General features: G+C 47.2%; 1 protein-coding gene across 8 annotated transcripts in view; it reads right to left on the bottom strand.

Annotated features, from left to right (window-relative positions):
• Nucleotides 1-19,001, bottom strand: part of sema6a (sema domain, transmembrane domain (TM), and cytoplasmic domain, (semaphorin) 6A) — a 159,802-nt gene that overhangs the window by 44,641 nt on the left and 96,160 nt on the right. For all 8 annotated transcript variants that reach the window (XM_072516499.1, XM_072516497.1, XM_072516505.1 and 5 more), the window contains exons 7-9: nucleotides 16,569-16,662; nucleotides 12,927-13,046; nucleotides 11,928-12,016 (exon numbers count right to left, since the gene is read on the bottom strand). In XM_072516499.1, the coding sequence (XP_072372600.1) occupies nucleotides 11,928-12,016; nucleotides 12,927-13,046; nucleotides 16,569-16,662 (303 nt within the window). The remainder of the gene's footprint in view (nucleotides 1-11,927; nucleotides 12,017-12,926; nucleotides 13,047-16,568; nucleotides 16,663-19,001) is intronic.

Here is a 19,001-nt window from a genome sequence, read left to right on the forward strand (position 1 = left end):
CCTTTCCTGTTTCTAACTTCAGCCCATACTACCTCGGAAGAAGAGTCCCCATCTAGCATCCTCTCCGCCACCGTAATACTGCTCTTGACTAGCAGCGCCACACCTCCCCCTCTTTTGCCTCCTTCTCTGAGCTTACTAAAACACCTAAACCCCGGAACCTGCAACATCCATTCCTGTCCCTGCTCTATCCATGTCTCCGAAATGGCCACAACATCGAAGTCCCAGGTACCAACCCATGCTGCCAGTTCCCCTACCTTGTTTCGTATACTCCTGGCATTGAAGTAGACACACTTCAAACCACCTACCTGAACACTGGCCCCCTCCTGTGACGTCAAACCTGTGCTCCTGACCTCTATACTCTCATTCTCCCTTACCCTAAAACTACAATCCAGGTTCCCATGCCCCTGCTGCATTAGTTTAAACCCCCCCAAAGAGCACTAACAAATCTCCCCCTCAGGATATTTGTGCCCCTCAGGTTCAGATGTAGACCATCCTGTCTGTAGAGGTCCCACCTTCCCCAGAAAGAGCCCCAGTTATCCAGAAATCTGAATCCCTCCCGCCTGCACCATCCCTGTGGCCACGTGTTTAAATGCTCTCTCTCCCTATTCCTCACCTCACTATCACGTGGCACGGGCAACAACCCAGAGATAACAACTCTGTTTGTTCTAGTTCTGAGCTTCCATCCTAGCTCCCTGAAAGCCTGCCTGACATCCTTGTCCCCTTTCCTACCTATGTCGTTAGTGCCAATGTGGACCACGACTTGGGGCTGCTCCCCCTCCCCCCTAAGGACCCGGAAAACACGATCCGAGACATCACGTACCCTTGCACCTGGGAGGCAACATACCAAACGTGAGTCTCTCACGCTCCCACAAAATCTCCTATCTGTGCCCCTGACTATAGAGTCCCCAATTACTAATGCTCTGCTCCTCTCCCCCCTTCCCTGCTGAGCAACAGGGACAGACTCCGTGCCAGAGGCCCGTACCCCATGGCTTACCCCTGGTAAGTCGTCCCCCCCACAAGTATTCAAAGCGGTATACTTGTTTCTCAGGGGAACGACCGCAGGGGATCCCTGCACTGACTGCTTTTTCCCAGTCCCTCTTACAGTTACCCACCTATCTCCAATCTTTGGTGTAACTAATTCCCTGAAGCTGCTATCTATGACCCCTTCTGCCTCTCGAATGATCCGAAGTTCTTCCAACTCCAGCTCCAGTTCCCGAACTCGGTCTTGGAGGAGCTGGAGATGGCAGCACTTCCTGCAGGTAAAATCAGCAGGGACACTAACTGCATCCCGCACCTCAAACATCCTGCAGGAGGAACATTGCACTCCCTTCCCTGCCATTCCTCTAACTTTCTACCAAGATCTGGCTAACAACTAAATTAAATTTTTTATAAAAAAGAATAATAATATAATAAAATATGGTACTTACCTCAGACCAATGGGTTTTATTATTAGGTTAGAGGAGGAGGGCGGGTGGGAGACACTACACGTGTAGTGTCTCGGGTTTCCTCTCCACCAGAATTTATTGGTGAGGGTTTTCCCAGACGTCCGCGGGTCGACTTCCTGTTCCCGCCTAAAACACTAATTTAAAAAAAAAAAATTCTCAGCTCCTGCTGAAATTGACTCATCAGCCAGCTCCACTCCCGCCGAAATCGACTGGCCTGCCCCTGCAAAGACAAGTGCTTTTAAAGGACAGACTTACCTCCCAGCAGCCACTTCCGCACTGCTCCCGCTGAAACTGACTCACCAGCTGTTCTCCCGCCGAAATCGACTGGCCTGCCCCTGCAAAGACAAGTGGTTTTAAAGGACAGACTTACCTCCCAGCAGCCACTTCCGCACTGCTCCCGCTGAAACTGACTCACCAGCTGTTCTCCCGCCGAAATCGACTCTAGGTAATAGTTAGGGTATTGCCCCTGTTTGGGGTGGTGGCCTCAGGTCCCTTCGATATGCTACTTAGGTGAAGTATGAGTAACTGTTAATACCTACTGAATCTTGCCCTGGAGTTAGGACCTTCAGCAAGGTAAGAAAACTGAGATAGAGTAGGGATGTCTTCTCCAGTTTGGGCTTATATGCACTACAGATTCATTATAGGGGAACCTTTCCTTTTTAGAAAACACAGATCTTAAAATACTATTGCTACTAATTATATCAATATTCTATTCTAATGCAGTACTGTATGAACTATTTTCCACCAATACCTTTCTAATTTTGTAAGTGAGTTCAAAAGATATTGTCATGTTATGCAGAGCTCAGGGTTAATAGACAACAAAATATACTGCTGTAAATATAACCAACAGACAAGAGAGTGCAGTAAGGATGGCATTATTTTAAGCTTACTCTAATGAATTAGAAATTCTTATTACCATTTCTCAGGGCAAAAACAAATTATGTATCAGTGCTTTGTAATGTAATCCCTTGCGTTAATGAGCACAGAAGTACTTCATCATCCTTTCATTTACCTGTTAATTATATTACAAATCTGTTCCTTCTGATTCATATTTACATACCAAGGAAACAGGTTAATTCAATTCACTTTTTTTAAAAAACGTTGACAAAAGAATAACAATTTCAATCAGGGTCTGAGCCTGCTTCCTCTTCGTTAGGGAGGTCCATGAGGGTGTTGTAGCTCCTCAAGGCTGGTATTTTGGTCCGAACAGTTGAAGTCCTTTGCAGCTTCATAGACAGTAGTTGCCCAGTTTTAAACGTTGGAATTAATTTTGTGTGCATTGCTTCATTTTCAGTATGTGTCCAGTCCAACTCAATCCCAGCCAACCACAAAGGATTCACTTTGACAAATAAGCACACTGAGCAACAAAAGCAATATTACACCCGCAATCTTCATTACCCTCTTTGACTGACATGAGATTTTTGCTGTTACCATAATTTCCTAATCAATACACAAGCTATTTCAATCCTTTGATCTTGTACTTTGCCCTCTGCCCACCGTCAATCTTCTTCCCGCTTATCCAGAAATTTTGCACATTTGTCAGCATATTTCATCCTAATGTTCTGTGTGATACGGTAATATTATTTCTATGATTCTTGCGAATAAATTAGGTCTTTCCTCTCTGTTACTTGTGCACTGATAAATAGCTATGATGTGGAGATGCTGGCGTTGGACTGGGGTGGGCACAGTAAGAAGTTATCCTACACCAGGTTAAAGTCCAATGGGGTTGTTTGGAATCACTAGCTTTCGGAGCACTGCTCTTTCATCAGGTGAGTCATAAATAGCTGTTAGTTACTAGCCTGTGATACTGACTCAATGCACCAACCACCAACTGATATTTTCTCATCTTTGAGAACGTGTTAGAAGCTCCTTTAAAACAAGTATTTTAGTTAAGTTAAGAACATAGAACATTACAGCGCAGTACAGGCCCTTCGGCCCTCGATGTTGCGCCGACCTGTGAAACCACTCTAAAGCCCATCTACACTATTCCCTTATTGACCATATGTCTATCCAATGACCATTTGAATGTCCTTAGTGTTGGCGAGTCCACTACTGTTACTACTCTCTGAGTAAAGAACCTACCTCTGACATCTGTCTTAATATCTATCTCCCCTCAATTTAAAGGTATGTCCCCTCGTGCTAGACATCACCATCCGAGGAAAAAGGCTCTCACTGTCCACCCTATCCAATCCTCTGATCATCTTGTATGCCTCAATTAAGTCACCTCTTAACCTTCTTCTCTCTAACGAAAACAGCCTCAAGTCCCTCAGCCTTTCCTCATAAGATCTTCCCTCCATACCAGGCAACATTCTGGTAAATCTCCTCTGCACCCTTTCCAATGCTTCCACATGCTTCCTATAATGTGGCGACCAGAATTGCACGCAATACTCCAAATGCGGCCGCACCAGAGTGTTGTATAGCTGCAACATGACCTCATGGCCCCTAAACTCAATCCCTCTACCAATAAAAGCTAACACACCGTACACCTTCTTAACAACCCTCTCAACCTGGGTGGCAACTTTCAGGGATCTATGTACATAGACACCGAGATCTCTCTGCTCATCCACACTGCCAAGAATCTTACCATTTGCCCAGTACTCAGTCTTCCTGTTATTCCTTCCAAAATGAATCACCTCACACTTTTCTGCATTAAACTCCATTTGCCACCTCTCAGCCCAGCGCTGCAGCTTATCTATGTCCCTCTGTAACTTGTAACATCCTTCCGCACTGTCCACAACTCCACCGACTTTAGTGTCATCTGCAAATTTAGTCACTCATCCTTCTACGCCCTCCTCCAGGTCATTTATAAAAATAACAAACAGCAGTGGCCCCAAAACAGGTCCTTGTGGTACACCACTAGTAACTGGACTCCAGTCAGAACATTTCCCATCAACCACCACCCTTTGTCTTCTTCCAGCTAGCCAATTTCTGATCCAAACTGCTAAATCACCCTGAATCCCATGCCTCCGTATTTTCTGCAGTAGCCTACCATGGGGAACCTTATCAAACTCTTTACTGAAATCCATATACACCACATCAACTGCTTTACCCTCATCCACCTGTTTGGTCACCTTCTCAAAGAACTCTAAGAATTAACTAAAGTCTACTCAGCAAAAGCACACTCATAACTGAAATTTGATGGCTGTGTTTTCGGGTCCGGTTGCAGAATTCTCAACATATAATCTAGGGCTGACATTTCAGTGCGGTACTGAGTGAGTGTTGCTTTATTGGAAATGCCAAAATTCCAATGAAGCATTAAATTGAGGTCCTGTCTCCCTGCTCAGGTGGATGCAACATAATGCATGCCACTATTAGAAGATTAGGGCAGTTCATCCAATGCCATGGCCATCATTTGTCCCTCAATTAACACCATCAACTGGTCATTTACCTCATTACTCTATATGTGACCTTGCAGTGTGAGAAGTGCTTGCTACATGTGTCCAAATCAGTGACTATACTTTAAAGTAACTGATTGTGGAGCATTTTGGGATGCCCAAACAGCATAAAAGACAATGTATAAACCCAAGTTCTTTCTGTAAAACAGTTTAAATGTAAGCAAAATAGTTCTATGCAGTGAGACGCATGTACCTTTTCTATAAGGAATGTACAAAGAATCCCAACAAAGATAAAGACAGTGAAAGCAGGATACATAGAATTGTGATGTCAGAGCTCCTTGATTGTTTTTGTTCCAGGGATGTGAGCATCGCTGGCAGGCCAGCATTTATCACCCATACCTGAGGGCATTTAAGAGCCAACCACATTAAAAAAAATATATATATTTTATTAAAGTTTTCAAACACAATTTTTCCCCTTACAAATCAACAAAAATGGTAACGTGATAACTGATATATAACATTGTTTAAATAATATAGTAAACAAACCAAATAACACAAAGTAATGCTCCCCCACCCCCTCTCCCCATCTAGAACACAAACAATTTACCACACCCCCCCCCCCCCTCCCCTCCCCCCCCACCCTGGGCTGCTGCTGCTGGCTATCTATCTTCCCCCAAACGTTCCGCTAGATAGTCGAGGAACGGTTGCCACCGCCTGGTGAACCCTTGAGCCGATCCTCTCAGCGCAAACTTCATCCGCTCCAGTTTTATGAACCCTGCCATATCGTTTATCCAGACCTCCACGCCGGGGGGTTTCGCTTCCTTCCACATGAGTAAAATCCTACGCCGGGCTACTGGGGACGCAAAGGCCACAATATCGGCCTCTTTCGCCTCCTGCACTCCCGGCTCATCTGCTACCCCAAATATAGCTAACCCCCAGCTTGGCTTGACCCGGACCTTCACCACCTTCGAGATCACTCCCGCTACTCCCCTCCAATACCCCTCCAGTGCCGGACACGACCAAAACATATGTGTGTGGTTCGCCGGGCTTCCTCCGCACCTCCCGCACTTGTCCTCCACTCCGAAGAACCTGCTCAACCTCGCTCCCGTTATGTGTGCTCTATGCAGCACCTTAAATTGGATCAGGCTAAGCCTGGCGCACGAGGAAGAGGGATTTACCCTACTTAGGGCATCAGCCCACAAACCCTCCTCAATCTCCTCCCCGAGCTCTTCTTCCCATTTTCCCTTCAGTTCGTCTACCAGCTCCTCCCCCTCTTCTCTCATCTCCCGGTATATCTCGGACACTTTGCCCTCCCCGACCCACCCCCACGAAAGCACCCTGTCCTGGATCCCTTGTGTCGGGAGCAGCGGAAATTCCCTCACCAGTTGTCTCGTGAACGCTCTCACCTGCATATACCTAAAGATATTTCCCAGGGGCAGCTCATACTTTTCTTCTAGCGCTCCCAAACTCGCAAACGTCCCATCTATAAATAAGTCTCCCACTCTCCTGATTCCTGCCCGGTGCCAGCTCTGGAATCCTCCGCCCAGCCTCCCTGGGGCAAACCTATGGTTGTTCCTGATCGGGGACCACACCGAGGCTCCCAGCGCACCCCTCTGTCGCCTCCATTGCCCCCAGATACTTAATGTTGCCGCCACCACTGGGTTTGTGGTAAACTTTTTCAGGGAGAGCGGTAATGGCGCTGTCACCAGCGCTTTTAAGCTCGTTCCTTTGCAGGACACCATCTCCAACCTTTTCCACGCCGCTCCCTCTCCCTCTATCATCCATTTACGGATCATCGCCACGTTGGCGGCCCAATAGTAGTCGCCCAAATTCGGCAACGCCAGTCCCCCTCTGTCTCTGCTACGTTGTAGGAACCCCCTCCTTACCCTCGGGGCCTTCCCTGCCCACACGAAGTTCATGATGCTCCTATCTATTTTTTTTAAAAAGGCCTTAGTGATCAATATAGGGAAACATTGGAACACAAATAGGAACCTCGGGAGGACCATCATCTTAATCGCCTGCACTCTGCCCGCCAGTGACAGCGGCTGCATGTCCCACCTTTTGAAATCCTCTTCCATTTGTTCCACCAGCCGAGTCACATTGAGTCTGTGTAAGGTTCCCCAGCTCCTGGCTATCTGAATCCCCAGGCATCGGAAGTTTCTTTCCACTCTCCTTAGCGGCAGGCCATCTATCCCTCTACTCTGGTCCCCAGGGTGTATCACGAAAAGCTCACTCTTTCCCATGTTAAGCCTATATCCCGAGAAATCTCCAAACTCCCTCAATATCTGCATGACCTCTGTCATCCCCCCCACTGGATCCGCCACATACAGCAGTAGGTCGTCCGCGTAGAGTGACACTCGGTGTTCCTCTCCCCCTCTAACCACCCCTCTCCATTTCCTGGAATCTCTCAGCGCTATGTCCAGTGGTTCAATTGCCAGCGCGAACAGTAATGGGGACAGCGGGCATCCCTGTCTTGTTCCCCTATGTAGTCGAAAATACTCCGACCTTTGCCGATTTGTGACTACACTTGCCATTGGGGCCCCATAGAGGAGTTTAACCCAGCTGACAAACCCCTCCCCGAACCCGAACCTCCTCAGCACCTCCCATAGATACTCCCACTCTACCCTATCAAATGCCTTCTCTGCATCCATTGCCGGCACGATCTCTGCCTCCCCCTCTGCTGGGGGCATCATTATCACCCCCAATAGCCGTCGCACATTGACATTCAATTGTCTCCCCTTTACGAACCCTGTCTGGTCTTCGTGCACCACCCCCGGGACACAATCCTCTATCCTCGTTGCCAGCACCTTTGCCAGCAACTTGGCGTCCACATTTAGGAGTGAGATAGGCCTATAAGACCCGCATTGCAGCGGGTCTTTATCTCACTTCAAGATTAGTGATATCGTCGCCTCCGACATTGTCGGGGTAGGGTCCCCCCTTCTCTGGCCTCGTTAAAGGTTCTTACCAGCAGCGGGGCCAACAAGTCCACATATTTTCTACAGAATTCCACCGGGAACCCATCTGGTCCCGGGGCCTTCCCTGCCTGCATGTTCCCCAGCCCTTTGGTCACCTCGTCCACCCCAAGTGGCGCCCCCAGGCCCTCCACCTCCTGCTCCTCCACCTTCGGGAACCTTAGTTGGTCCAGAAACTGCTGCATCCCCTCTTTTCCCTCCAGGGGTTGGGACCTATATAACCTCTCGTAAAAGGTCTTAAACACCTCATTTATCTTCCCTGCTCTCCGCACCGTGGCTCCCGTTTCATGCCTCACTCACCCTATCTCCCTCGCCGCTGTCCTCGTTCGAAGCTGGTGGACCAACAGGCGACTCGCCTTTTCCCCATATTCATATCTCATCCCCTGTGCCTTCCTCCACTGTGCCTCTGCCCTCCCTATGGTCAGCAGGTCGAACTCCGTCTGGAGTCGTCGCCTCTCCCTGTATAGTCCGTCATCCGGGGCCTCCGCATATTTTTTATCTACCCTCAGAATCTCGCCCAGTAATCTTTCCCTTTCTTTGGCCTCTGTTTTCCCCTTGTGAGCCCTGATGGAGATCAACTCTCCCCTGACCACCGCCTTCAGTGCTTCCCATACTACCCCCACTCGGACCTCCCCATCGTCGTTAGCCTCCAGGTACCTTTCGATACATCCCCGCACCCTTCCGCAGACTCCCTCATCCGCCAATAATCCCACATCCAGTCGCCAGAGTGGACGCTGCTCCCTCTCCTCTCCTAGTTCCAGATCCACCCAGTGTGGGGCATGGTCTGAAACAGCTATGGCTGAGTACTCAGTTCCTTCCATCCTCGAAATCAGTGACCTTCCCAAAACGAAGAAATCTATCCGGGAGTATACCTTATGGACATGGGAGAAAAAAGGAGAACTCTTTGGCCAGCGGCCTAACAAATCGCCACGGATCCACTCCCCCCATTTGGTCCATAAACCCCCTAAGCACCTCGGCCGCTGCCGGCCTTCTTCCAGTCCTAGATCTAGATCTATCTAACCCTGGGTCCAGCACGGTGTTGAAGTCCCCCCCCCATTACCAGGTTTCCTACCTCCAGGTTCGGGATACGTCCCAGCATCCGCTTCATAAATCCCGCATCATCCCAATTCGGGGCATATACATTAACCAACACGACCTCCATTCCCTGCAGTCTGCCACTCACCATCACATATCTGCCCCCCGCTGTCCGCTACAATGTTCCTAGCCTCGAACGACACCCGTTTCCCCACCAATATGGCCACCCCTCTATTCTTTGCGTCCAGCCCTGAGTGGAACACCTGTCCCACCCATCCTTTCCTTAACCTAACCTGGTCCGCCACCTTCAGGTGCGTCTCTTGGAACATGGCCACGTCTGCCTTCAGTCCTTTTAAGTGCGCGAACACTCGGGCCCTCTTAATCGGCCCATTTAGGCCTCTCACGTTCCACGTGATCAGCCGGACTGGGGGACTGCCGGACTGGGGGGCTGCCCGCCCCCCTCCCCTGTCGACTCGCCATCACCCTCTCTGGGCCAGTCCCACGTCCCGGTTCCGCGCACCCACCCGTCCCCCAGGCGGCGCATTCCCGCCCCGACCACCTTTTCTTTTACCAGTTCCCTTTCGATCTCCGCAGCAGCAACCCAGTTATTCCAACCCCCCTCCCCCGCTAGACCCCCATCTACCACGGTTACTCCCCCAATATTGCTTCCGAAAGTCAGCTGACTTCAACTGACCCCGGCTTCTCCCGCTCTCTCCTTGACCCCCCCGTGTGAGGAACTCCCATCCACCTTGCGCCTATCTTCCCGCCATCATCTTTCTGACGCGGGAACGAGAAAAAGAACCCCGCGTTCTCTAGAGCCATCCCACCCCTCATGGCGCAGCTCCCTCTTCCGCCCCACTCCCATTTTCCATCCCCCGCCTGTGTCTCTTCTTCCCCCCCACCGGCACCCACATTTCTCAATGTCCCCCCCCTCCCCAATTTACACCTCTATACATCAGGATTGTCGTTTCCCCTCCAACATCAGTCCCTCAGTTCTGATCCAGTTTCTCGTTTTTAATGAAGATCCATGCTTCTTCCGCCGTTTCGAAATAGTAATGCCTCTCCTGGTGCGTGACCCACAGTCGCGCCGGCTGCAACATCCCAAACTTCACTTTCTTCTTGTGCAGCACCTCCTTGGCTCGATTGAAGCTCGCCCTCCTTCTCGCCACCTCCACACTCCAATCCTGATACACTCGTATCACCGCATTCTCCCATCTACTTCTTCGTACCTTCTTGGCCCATCTCAGAACCACCTCTCTGTCATTGAAGCGGTGAAATTGCACGATCATCACCCTAGGTGGTTCTCCCACCTTTGGTCTCCTCGCTGGGACCCGATGGACCCCTTCCACTTCCAAGGGGCCCGAGGGGGCCTCAGCTCCCATTAGCGAGCGTAGCATCGTGCTCACGTAAGCCCCGCCGTCAGCTCCTTCCACTCCCTCAGGGAGACCCAGGATCCGGAGGTTCTTTCTCCGTGATCTGTTTTCTAGGACTTCAATCCTTTCGGTGCATTTCTTATGGAGCGCCTCGTGCGTCTGCAGTTTGACCGCTAGGCCCAGGATCTCGTCCTCGTTGTCAGTCACCTTCTGCTCCACCACACGGAGCTCTATCTCCTGGGCCTTTTGTGTCTCCTTAAGCCCCTCAATTGCTTGTAGCATCGGGGCCAACACCTCCTTTTTTAGCTGCTCCACACACCGTCTTAAGAATTCATCCTGGTCTGATCCCCATGTCGCCTGGGCTCCCTCCGCCGCCATCTAGCTCCTTTCTTCCTTCTGCCACTGCCCTCGAGGATTCTCCGAGATCTGGCCGCCGCCGCCGATATTTTTCTTTTCCGCTGGGGGGGACTCCCTGTTGCCTCACCCCACACCGGGTTTTGTCCCGAAAAAACTCCCCGTTGGGGCTCTTAAAAGAGCCCGAAGGTCCGTTCGAGATGGAGCCGCCGAAACGTGCGGCTTAGCTGGTCATCGCCGCAACCGGAAGTCAAGAGCCAACCACATTGCTGTGGATCTATCTGGAGACACATGTAGGCCAGACTGGATCTCTGAATTGCTAGTCCAATGACAATACCACTCTACCGCAGCCTCCCCATGTGGCTGAAAAGTTGTAAAAATCGGTAGTTTACTGACTTAATTACCAGCAAGACAGGAATCAGGATGCTTTGATCGGCCTCAGCAAATGTGGATTGAGCAAAAGGTAAAAAACAATTGTCACTGTTTCTGCTCTTAATCCTACTGGATGTAAGGTGGGATCAGGTTGGGTTCAGCTCTGATACCTGCTAAGGCTACATCACCTAAAACCGAACAATCATTGGTCCATTACAGCAAAGAAATAAGTCTTTGGCCCATCTTTTTTTAAAATTTAAAGTATCCAGCTGGTTTTTTTTCCATCTAAGGGGCAATTTAGCGTGGCCAATCCACCTGGCCTGCACATCTTTGTGTTGTGGGGGAGAGACTTACGCAGACACAGGGAGAATGTGTAAACTCCACACGGACAGTGATCAGGGGCCGGGATCGAACCCGGGTCTCAGTGCTAACCACTGCACCACCCTGCCATCCATCATTCAGTCCATCCTGTCCATAGATAACATGGTTAGTTCCACTCTCTGCATTTCCTGTAACCCTGAATTTGTTTTCTCTTCAGGTTCTTATCCAATTCTCTTTTAAAAGCTACAGGTGAAGCTGACTCCACCATTCTTAGGCAGGATATTCCAGATCCAAATCACTCTCTACCTAAAAAAGCTTTTCCTTGTGCCGCCATCAAATCTTTTGCTATTCATCTTAAATTTGTGCCCTCTGGTTCTTGACCCTTCCAAGTACACTGAGCAGGATAGTTACTTAGTCCATGGAACTATATCCAAAATAAAGTCAGAATCTTCAGGAGAGATGGGGAGATGGGGTGAAGGGCCAGACTGTCAGATCAATACACATATAGTATACCTTCCCTTGAGGAATGGGTCTTTATGATCTGTACAGCTACCATGCCAGTCAGACAGGTGGTTAATAAAAAGGTGATTTTAAATATTTATCTACTCCTTAAAGCCCCAACAAAAACATCAAGAGAGCCTTACAATGGGTAAGATTACTAATGTCTACATCTCTTCCAGATCATAACCTCATGTTATTCAAGAAAGCCTTGATCCTTACCTTTCCCATGGTGTTGTATTCTACAGCTATTTCCCGAAAGAATAAGTAGATATAATCATCGTAATCCACAGCCTTGACAAAATAAGGTTCTGTAACAGAATAAAGAAACATTTATTTAATACTTCAACTGTAAATATAGTTCAAACACCATAGTCTGCAGGTGCATTAAATTAATTTATCCACTGAATGAAGTATTCTTCTGCATTAAAATTCAGATTTTACTCTTGTCAATTGCACCTTGTGCTTTGATCTTTTATTGATTGATTGTTAAGCAATTTGTTCAGCCTTTTAAGCAATGTAGCCATCTATTGCACTCCATCAAAGACTTTAATATATTCAGATATAGAGGGTTTGTTGATACAGCTGTGCAATGAAATCTCCTTATGAATGCTTGGCTGGCACCCATATCCCACGAATGGATTTAGCTCAGCAGGGGTTAATGATACAGCTGTGAAGGAAATTATGAGCTTTGTTTAGATCACCAGTTTTATTTGCTCCAAACGGATTTTAGTTTTAAACAGTTTTTGATTGCCAGTTTGTTTTAGCCATGTTTTAGCCTGTCCAACCTACCTCTTTAAAAATGACCCAAAGGTTGGAAGATGCTGGAAAATCAGCATACCAGCCAGAGCTGGGAAATTCCAGGCCTACCCGCCATCTGGTAGGCTTCCAAAATCCATCCCAGTATGCGCAATATCATCACTATCTTCTCCAAGCACTTCTGTGCTAAAGAATGGATTTTTAAAAATCAAAGATGTAAAATGAGCATATGAAAACATTCACAAGGAGCCCGTGGGGTATTTCCATATCCTACAATGACCCAGGGTGTGCCTTACAGGTATTCAGTGACTCAACTTGGAGTTCACTCAAATTAAACCACAAAAGATAAAACTCTGTCTCATTCAAGGAAAATGTCAACCACAAGATCTTTCAAAGTTGGAGATAATGACTTTTTGGAATTTTGACAACAGAGTCATCAAAACACCATCTTTGTTTACTCACCTTTCAACCATTTTGAGTCATGTTTTACTGTCCGTAGTGTTGGACTTTCTCCAAGGCTCCGATAAATAACAGCATCAATTGCAAGGAAGTCTGTTACAGTTGCTGAATAAAGCTTGCCTTCTGCAAGAAGTACAATTACAGAGATGCTCTGTATTAAACAATTTAATTTTTATGGGAAATACATTGTAAGAACATTGGAATTCACCCATATCAAACAATGACAGATAAACCCAGAAAAGTGCTCCAGTTACTATATTTACAGCTGTTTTAGGAGCATCTCAAGAATGTCAGGCGAGAGTGAACTTTGGTCAACAAGTTTGAGAAAAACTCCAAATTATTTTGGATAAGTTAGCAGTCAGAGTACTCACCAAATATTACAAATGAACAGTGATTAGTACAATGAAGTCATCATTGTCCCAGGTGACCATAGGATGCTTTCCCCTTTAAGGGGAGAGCTGATTGGTGGTGATTTAACCTGAGGATCACCACACCTCTGATGAGGGGCAAGGATGAGTGACGACTAACGTATTAGTCTCGGAACAATCATCAGTACCGGCATAATCAAGGAATATGACAATTGGATCTCCTTCTGCTCTGAACTGGGTATTGAAAACGTAGCAGATCAAAATTTCAAATGTGTTCAACTACTAATAGAACCCTTCTCCAGAGCAAGAAGAATAATGTGGTATGCCCGCGAGAAGCCACATTCCCAATTGAGACATCTGCCAAGGGGTGGGACCTGAGGGGGCTGCTCTGAAGGGGGAGACTGTGTGGGGGAGGGGTCTTCAGGGGGGTGCTTGCCAGCAAGTAGGGTGGGGGGAAGGTGTCCTGCCAATGACCGGGAGGGGGAGGGGGGGGGCTGCAGCAGCTATTTCAAATTTCATTGAAGCCACCCCAAGCCGCCGGGAAACCTGTGAGTGGGGGTGCTCTACCGGCAGGAACAGAGAATCCCCAACGGTTGGTTCAAACGGCTTGTCTGAATCCAAATCTACACTTTCCAACTCTGCTGCATGTAAATGTAACCCCTTTTGAGCTATATTTAACTTAATCATAGCGTTTTTAACCTAAGTCACACAATGTGGTAGTAAAGTCATAAATCCCAAAATGTTGACGGTCACAAGGTCACAAGAAAAGCAATGTTAAACAAGCAAAATAGTTTTTAAACAAAAACAGGGATTTGCCAGCAAGTTCCCTTCAACATCGGAGGTAAACAACTTGCTTTAATAGAGCACTCTGAATATAAATAATTTCTAACGGCAGTTCACAGATGGGCATATGGAAAATGGGCACTGAGCCAGAAAAGGACTCATTAGGAAGGATGACCAAATAGTTGGCTGGAGAAGTAGGATTTGAGAAGGTTTCAAAGAATAGACAGGTGGAGAGTTGGTGAGATTTAGGAAAGGAATTTTGGCAAACAGAACAAATGAAATTTTTAGCTCAGTTGTTAATGGTAAACGAAACATAGAGGTTAGAGTCAGAGAAATAAAATCTTGGGAAGAGGTGAAAGAGAAGTTAGGGGCAGGGACTCTCCGGCCATTGGGATTCTCTTTTCCCAGTGGCAGCGGACCCCTACCCTCGGGTTTCCTGGCGGTGTGAGGCAGCTTCAGTGAGAAATCCCACTGATAAGCTGTGGGAAGAGAGAAAACCGCCGGCAGCAAATGGTGCACCACTGTGAAACGCGTGGCCGGGGGGTCAGAGAATCCTACCCAGGGTTTGAAATAGTTGCTGATACAGATTGCAGTGAGGCCATTGACAGATATGAAACTGAGGATGGGAATTATGAATTTTAGGTCCTGGGGACAGATAAGCAATGACTAATAGAACATAGAACAATACAGCGCAGTACAGGCCCTTCGGCCCACGATGTTGCACCGAAACAAAAGCCATCTAACCTACACTATGCCATTATCATCCATATGTTTATCCAATAAACTTTTAAATGCCCTCAATGTTGGCGAGTTCACTACTGTAGCAGGTAGGGCATTCCACGGCCTCACTACTCTTTGCGTAAAGAACCTACCTCTGACCTCTGTCCTATATCTATTACCCCTCAGTTTAAAGTTATGTCCCCTCGTGCCAGCCATATCCATCCGCGGGAGAAGGCTCTCACTGTCCACCCTATCCAACCCCCTGATCATTTTGTATGCCTCTATTAAGTCTCCTCTTAACCTTCTTCTCTCCAACGAAAACAACCTCAAGTCCATCAGCCTTTCCTCATAAGATTTTCCCTCCATACCAGGCAACATCCTGGTAAATCTCCTCTGCACCCGCTCCAAAGCCTCCACGTCCTTCCTATAATGCGGTGACCAGAACTGTACGCAATACTCCAAATGCGGCCGTACCAGAGTTCTGTACAGCTGCAACATGACCTCCCGACTCCTGAACTCAATCCCTCTACCAATAAAGGCCAACACTCCATAGGCCTTCTTCACAACCCTATCAACCTGGGTGGCAACTTTCAGGGATCTATGTACATGGACACCTAGATCCCTCTGCTCATCCACACTTTCAAGAAATTTACCATTAGCCAAATATTCCGCATTCCTGTTATTCCTTCCAAAGTGAATCACCTCACACTTCTCTACATTAAACTCCATTTGCCACCTCTCAGCCCAGCTCTGCAGCTTATCTATATCCCTCTGTAACCTGCTACATCCTTCCACACTATCGACAACACCACCGACTTTAGTATCGTCTGCAAATTTACTCACCCACCCTTCTGCGCCTTCCTCTAGGTCATTGATAAAAATGACAAACAGCAACGGCCCCAGAACAGATCCTTGTGGTACTCCACTTGTGACTGTACTCCATTCTGAACATTTCCCATCAACCACCACCCTCTGTCTTCTTTCAGCTAGCCAATTTCTGATCCACATCTCTAAATCACCCTCAATCCCCAGCCTCCGTATTTTTTGCAATAGCCTACCGTGGGGAACCTTATCAAACGCTTTGCTGAAATCCATATACACCACATCAACTGCTCTACCCTCGTCTACCTGTTCAGTCACCTTCTCAAAGAACTCAATAAGGTTTGTGAGGCATGACCTACCCTTCACAAAGCCATGCTGACTATCCCTGATCATATTATTCCTATCTAGATGATTATAAATCTTGTCTCTTATAATCCCCTCCAAGACTTTACCCACTACAGACGTGAGGCTCACCGGTCTATAGTTGCCGGGGTTGTCTCTGCTCCCCTTTTTGAACAAAGGGACCACATTTGCTGTCCTCCAGTCCTCTGGCACTATTCCTGTAGCCAATGATGACATAAAAATCAAAGCCAAAGGTCCAGCAATCTCTTCCCTGGCCTCCCAGAGAATCCTAGGATAAATCCCATCAGGTCCCGGGGACTTATCTACTTTCAGCCTGTCCAGAATTGCCAACACCTCTTCCCTACGTACCTCAATGCCATCTATTCTATTAGCCTGGGGAGGAGCAATATTTGGCAGTCCCCACTGTCAATCTTCCAAATTATGTGCTGCTTTAGTGGTGACAAAGTTTTACTTGGTCACCGCATTGCATCATATTCAAAAAATGTCACTCTTTTGTAAGATGGTGGGGAATCAATCCTTTCTGACTGAATATTTAATGAAATCACATTGTGTCCACTGGATGTAGCAAAAGGTCTAGACAAATGCTTACCAGCAAAGAGTGCAACATTTGCATGTTTTGGATCATAAGGACACCTTGCCATTCCACTGATGTTGTCATCTCCAAGCACGTCCAGTGTGTCCAACTGAAATCAATGGGAAGAATTCATGTTCCAGTTCTTGGATAAGTAGCCAGTAATATTATTTAAGAACAATATTATTAACTTACATTATACTCACTAAGGCCATTGCCATGGCCATTATCTCAGTTTAAAGCAATATGTAAAGGAGTGATTCCACAATCCAGTGATCTCAGTGGGATTGAGACACTACAAGGGAGTGTATACCCTATGATTTTCCCTTCATTAAAGTTAACAGAGAAAATTGTAAAATGTTCCAAGACCCATTCCCGATGAGCACTGTTTTCCCAGTAGGAACATTCTGAACCTTTGAATTACCCCTATAAATTTCCCATATCACTTCCTTTGCACCTTTGAAGAAAGGGATTAATTTAACAATGGAGCACTTTAGAGGAAAGACACCAGCAATGGGATAAAATATGAAATCAAGAGATTTGTAGCACGAATGAATGAATATATCAAAACTGCAAAATATTGAATTAGCATAACAGTAATATATGAATATTTAAGGAACTGTCATTCCCTAAATAATTTCACAAAGGAAACAGTATTTTGGCGAGTCATCCAAATACAAACACATAATAAAGTGCTTTTGAAGACATTCATTGACTACTGATAATTAAGGAAATTTGAAAACTGCAGGGAAGTAAAACTACTTAAAAGGTTAATAATTTGACCTAATGTACTAAAAGTGGTACATAGAGGCCACTTAACAAGGACCCGTATGAGTAGGTTCTTCCCGGAGGTGAGGATAGATGTGATCGGTGCCAAGGAGGCCCGGCCAACCACGCCCACATGCTCTGGTCTTGCCCCAGACTTGTGGAGTACTGGACTGCCTTCTTCGAGGCAATGTCCAAAGTGGTGGGGGTGAGGGTGGAGCCATGCCCGAAAGTGGCGGTCTTCAGGGTTTCAGACCAGCCAGATCTATTCCTGGGGAGGAGGGCGGACACCCTTGCCTTTGCCTCCCTGATCACCCACCGTAGAATCCTGTTCGGCTGGCGGTCAGCAGCACCACCCAAAGCTGCAGACTGGCTGTCCGACCTCTCAGAATCTCTCTAAATGGAGAAAATCAAATTCGCCATCCGAGGGTCAGGCGACGGCTTCCACAGAACGTGGGAGCCATTCACCCAATTGTTCCGGGACTTGTTTGTGGCCAACAAATAAGCAGAAGAAAGCCAGGTAGCCAAGAACCAGGGGAAAGCAGCCAAAGCATGAGAGGGAGACTTAGACCGGGAGAGGGGTGGGGGGGAGGGGGGGGGGGTCAGCTCAATCTAAAGAAGGAAAGGCGAACCACGGTTGGGCGGGCGGGGGGGGGGGGAGAGGAGGAGGGAAGAGACAGGGAAAAATAGAGGAGAGCCAGGGAGGTAGGTGGGGGGTGGGAGGAGGCAGGGAAACGTTAACTAACTTGACATCCACAGGAACAGAGAAAAAGGAGTATACAGACGGAGGATGGGAGGGCCGGCTGAAGCGGTAGTGTGCACGAGAAGACAACGCCGGCGAAATCCATCCGGGAGAAACAAGGGGCAATACCGGCACCAGACCCATTCGAGGAGTGCCCTCCGAAATTGTCTCTCTGACACAAACAGATGCCTACTTATATATGTATATATATATCCTGTGTACACCACGGCAAATATACTCCGTTCAAAAATCCAATAAAAAACATTTATAAAAATAATAATTTGACCTAATATACTGCACAGATGTCTCTTTAAAACCGCCTGCAAATGTGTGCTTTTATTGCTTTAGCAATTGAGTAATGATAGGAAAGAATGTTATTTGGAAGTGTGGCCATCATCCAACAATGCTTCGATTTCTACTGTTCTTCCCCCAGTAGCTGAAGTACTCTAACCATTGCTCTCCTTGGAGCGTTTGAAACTTGCTTCACTAAATTGAATGGTACTTAGAACTTTCCAAATGGCGTCAGAATAAATATTCAGCTTGTTGTAGTAAACTACACAAAACATTTGCTACCTGAGTTATAGTGAGTTCAGTGACCTCAGCTGGTGTAAGAATATAACTCCTTGATCTGTGCATCTCTGTACAGGGGGGAAAAAACAGCCCTGGTTTTTGCTTCTATTTATATTAGTGATTCTCCCATTGGACAGTGCATGCATCTAAATAGATTGTGGGGCTTGGTCTGTCATGTTCCCTCTGGTCAAAGTAACCTACTGGCTATTGTTGGCCAGGTCTACTCAAAGAATAGTAACCTGGAGTGAGGTAATAGAGAGCTGTCAATGTCTGTGGAACCTTGGCACTGCCAGAAACAATTAACTTGTCTGCAGAGAAGAGAAAAAGAAATTAAAAAATAAAACTGCTGGAGCTGCATCTGTAAAAAGAAAAAC

Source organism: Scyliorhinus torazame, chromosome 9, assembly GCF_047496885.1.
Source record: "Scyliorhinus torazame isolate Kashiwa2021f chromosome 9, sScyTor2.1, whole genome shotgun sequence".
NCBI lineage: Eukaryota > Metazoa > Chordata > Chondrichthyes > Carcharhiniformes > Scyliorhinidae > Scyliorhinus > Scyliorhinus torazame.